The sequence below is a fragment of the Cucumis melo genome, chromosome 1, assembly GCF_025177605.1.
Source record: "Cucumis melo cultivar AY chromosome 1, USDA_Cmelo_AY_1.0, whole genome shotgun sequence".
NCBI classification, from domain to species: Eukaryota; Viridiplantae; Streptophyta; class Magnoliopsida; order Cucurbitales; family Cucurbitaceae; genus Cucumis; species Cucumis melo.
The window spans coordinates 31,371,167-31,374,582 of record NC_066857.1 but is presented as its reverse complement, the minus strand read 5'-3'; the positions used below and the strand labels follow the sequence as shown (position 1 = coordinate 31,374,582).

At 37.2% G+C, this 3,416-nt stretch overlaps 1 protein-coding gene across 1 annotated transcript; it reads left to right on the top strand.

Moving 5' to 3' along the window:
• Window positions 1–820: 820 nt before the first annotated feature.
• On the top strand, window positions 821–1,921 carry LOC127148546 (uncharacterized). The gene is made up of 3 exons (XM_051082622.1): window positions 821–1,370; window positions 1,446–1,576; window positions 1,909–1,921. Exons 1-3 carry the CDS (start codon window positions 1,188–1,190, stop codon window positions 1,919–1,921), a joined length of 327 nt encoding a protein of 108 aa, XP_050938579.1. The 5' UTR covers window positions 821–1,187.
• Window positions 1,922–3,416: the final 1,495 nt, after the last annotated feature.

The following is a 3,416-nucleotide window of genomic DNA, read 5'->3' as shown; positions in this document are numbered from 1 at the left end:
AGAAGTAGGCTACACGATGGAAAGGTAGAGCGTAAGGCTCCTCCTGTGGTGATGGATGGGCATGAAATATTAGAACAACTAGATCAATTGGAGTTTCCAGTTATGAGTAAACATCCTTCAATACATGATAAGAAAAGAAAGAAAGCTCTTAATTGGACGAAAAAAAGTATTTTTTTGATCTTCCTTATTGGTCGAGACTTTTGTTACGTCACAAACTTGATGTAATGCACATTGAGAAGAATGTTTGTGACAATTTGGTTGGTACGTTATTGAACATCGAAGGGACGTGCCAGAAGTGGAGGATGTTCAGAATGACCATATTAATATACTAGAAGTTGTTGTAAGCCACCAAGTGGATGACCACATCGAAGATGACACTCTATGCAGAAATGACGTTGATCCCACAATCGTTGAAAGACCAGTTGTGCGTCATGTCACTGACGACTTCATCGACGAGTTGGATGAACACTTGTCACATGCAAGCGATGAGGAATTATAGTGACAAATTAAACCACGTATGCACATATTTATATCTAGTTTATATATTTTGATTCTAGCTATGTGTTCGTATTTGGTTATTGAATGTTTGTTTTCTATGTCCATAGTCATTATGTCATATCGACGATCAAATTTTATGGAGACGGACGATATATTCCTCCAGTTTGAGGATGATTTAGATAACATTGCGGGAGGGTCGTCATCTGTGGGCGATAATACGGGTGAGTCTAAGAATTTTCTTCATTTTAACTTACAAATATTTCATGTAGGGGTTTCTAACTTTATATGTTATTGTCTATTTGTTGAGCAGGATGTTTTCTCAACAAATGACTCCGACTCCTAGGAGACGTGCGCAGTCTCGACTCTTGGAGTTAGAGCGCCACATTGCAATAAATGGACGCATTTCAATGACGATCGCCCCTGGAGCGGAGAAGCCTATTTCTCCACACGTCGTTCGCTTCAGCCAGGCGATAGGCGTGTGCGTGTGAAAGACATTTACCGTCCGCTGTCTTAAGTGGGCGGACGTTGGGAGAGAATACATTGAGGTCGTCAAGGGCGACCTCCAGGTAATTAAATGCACTACACATTTATATATGATTTCATTTGAAACATATCTAACTTTAACCAATCTAATGTGTTATGTTTGTAATGTGTAGCGATTGTTTGTGTTTGATTTCAATGATCAAGCAATGAACAGGTTTGTTGAGCATCAGATGCTCACGACCTTTAAAGAGTTCCGGGCCGACTGTCATAGACATTTCAAAAAGTACAGCGACCTGGAGGAGGCTCGTGCCAACCCACCAAACGCATTGGTTGGACGTGATGAGGATTGGCACTTCCTCTGCAACCATTATATCAGTCGTGCATTCCAGGTATTTGTCATGATTAATTATGATAACAAGTTTTAATATGTATAAGAAATAAACAATATAATTGATTTAATGCAGGAGCAATCACGGACGAACAAGGCTGCTAGACAGAAGCAGCCTTACAATCATAGTAGCGGGTCCAAGTCGTTTCTACAACGACAGTATGAGCTCGCTGAAAGAATAGGGCAATCGGTCGATCGTGTGGAATTGTTTCGGGAAACACACGTTCGAGCTGGGACATTCGTGTCGCAGGCCGCCGAGGATGCGCATGTAAGTTATACCCTTATTAATTATCCACTTTCATTATATATTTTTGCGCGTTACCTAACATAATTTTTAAATTTGTTGCAGAATCAAATGCTAGAACTCCAATCCCAGCCTACCCCAAAGGGTAGTCAGCCACTCTCTGAGGATGAGATATGCGATCAGGTGTTGGGTAGACGACCATGCTACTCAAAAGGCCTTGGTTAGGGACCCAAGCCGAAGGCCCGCAGAACGGCAAGTGCAAGCAATTCGTTGACATCTTGTTCGCAATCCACAGAAAAAGAGATTGAATTACAAGCTAAACTTCATGAAGCTTTGGAACGGATTGAAGTACAAGATAGAAATCACCAAGCATTAGCTTCACAAGTGGAAGCTATGAAAAAGATGATAGAAGAACTAACTCGTGCACAACAGGGACCACCACATGATCCCTAGCTCTGCGGTACGTATATGTCTCTATTATTCTTAAGTTTTTGCAATATATGATTATGTATTAAACTTAGTTATTTTTATACCATTTTTAGGACCGAAGGTGTAGAATGACGCGTATACGCACCTCGTTGGGAGACTTTTCATTATGTTTATGTTTTTTCCATTTTGAGAACTATATTTTGTTGTAGTCAACTTATTCGTATTATTAATTTTAATTCTATTTTTTTAATTTGTGTTTTTATATTTATTAATTTATTTTAATTTATATTTAATTTGTTTTAATTTAATCCAAAACGTCGCGAAATTTTTTTGAGCAATCCGAACATCATTGTGAATGTTTGAGCAAAATATTATAAGGAAAAAAGTAAAAATAAAATATTTAAAAAAATATAAAAAAAAAGATTTTCCGACGTTCTTTACGTTGGGAAAAAACGTCGGAAAAAAGGTTTTTCCGACGCCGAGGTATGCGTCGGCAAAGACGGCGTCGGGAATAAGGTTTTCCCGATGCCGTCTATGCCGACGCATATCTCGGCGTCGAGAAAACCTTTCCCGACGCCGTGTTGGTATGGCGTCCGGAAAGCCTCTCGCGACGCATTTCTCCCGATGTTCTTCCCGACGCCGTTTTGTACGTCGAGATATCCTTTCCCGACGAACTTTTCATTTTCGCCGACGTATTTGTGCATCGGGAGTACCCCGTCTCTTGTAGTGCTATAATATATAAGGATATAAACAAAAGTTATTGTTAATATTTTCTCAATGTGAATTTTAAAGATATAATTACATTAGATTATTATTTTCATATATCGATGTTATTACTATTATTTAAACCATCTTGAAAAAAAAAACCGTATAATTTTAATCTAGTGCAAATAATAAAATTAAAATGAAACGAAATATATAGGATGAACATAAAAAAAATTATTTACACTTCTATACTTTAGAGTACATTTGAAAATCGTCTATACTCATGTACAAACCTTTTCAAATGTGAAATTAGAGAAATAGACGGACTACAATTGATGTACAAAAAATGGCCGAAAAAAATCTGCAGTGAGCATCTGATTTAACTACCTATATAATTACACAGTCGATGGTATAAGTTCTACAACTGTGGCGAGATGTTAGCAATTTAGATATTATAATTTAGAAGCATAATTATTTTAACATTTTTTTAAGAGATAAAAGTTAGGGAATACCAGAAGAGAGAGTGTAAAATATGATGGGACACTTTGAAAGATGTTTGATTGATTGAAAGAAATTAATGCATTAGAAATCTCTATCTATAGTGCAAGCATGAATGAGAAAAGTAAATGCTTTAACCCACATTTCATTTTAGTGAATATTGTCCAATTT

Coding starts and splice junctions, on each gene's coding strand:
- LOC127148546 (XM_051082622.1), top strand. CDS start 1,188: ATGAACAGGTTTGTTGAGCATCAGATGCTCACGACCTTTAAAGAGTTC. Junction 1,371..1,445: donor ATATCAGTCGTGCATTCCAG/GTATTTGTCATG, acceptor GATTTAATGCAG/GAGCAATCACGGACGAACAA.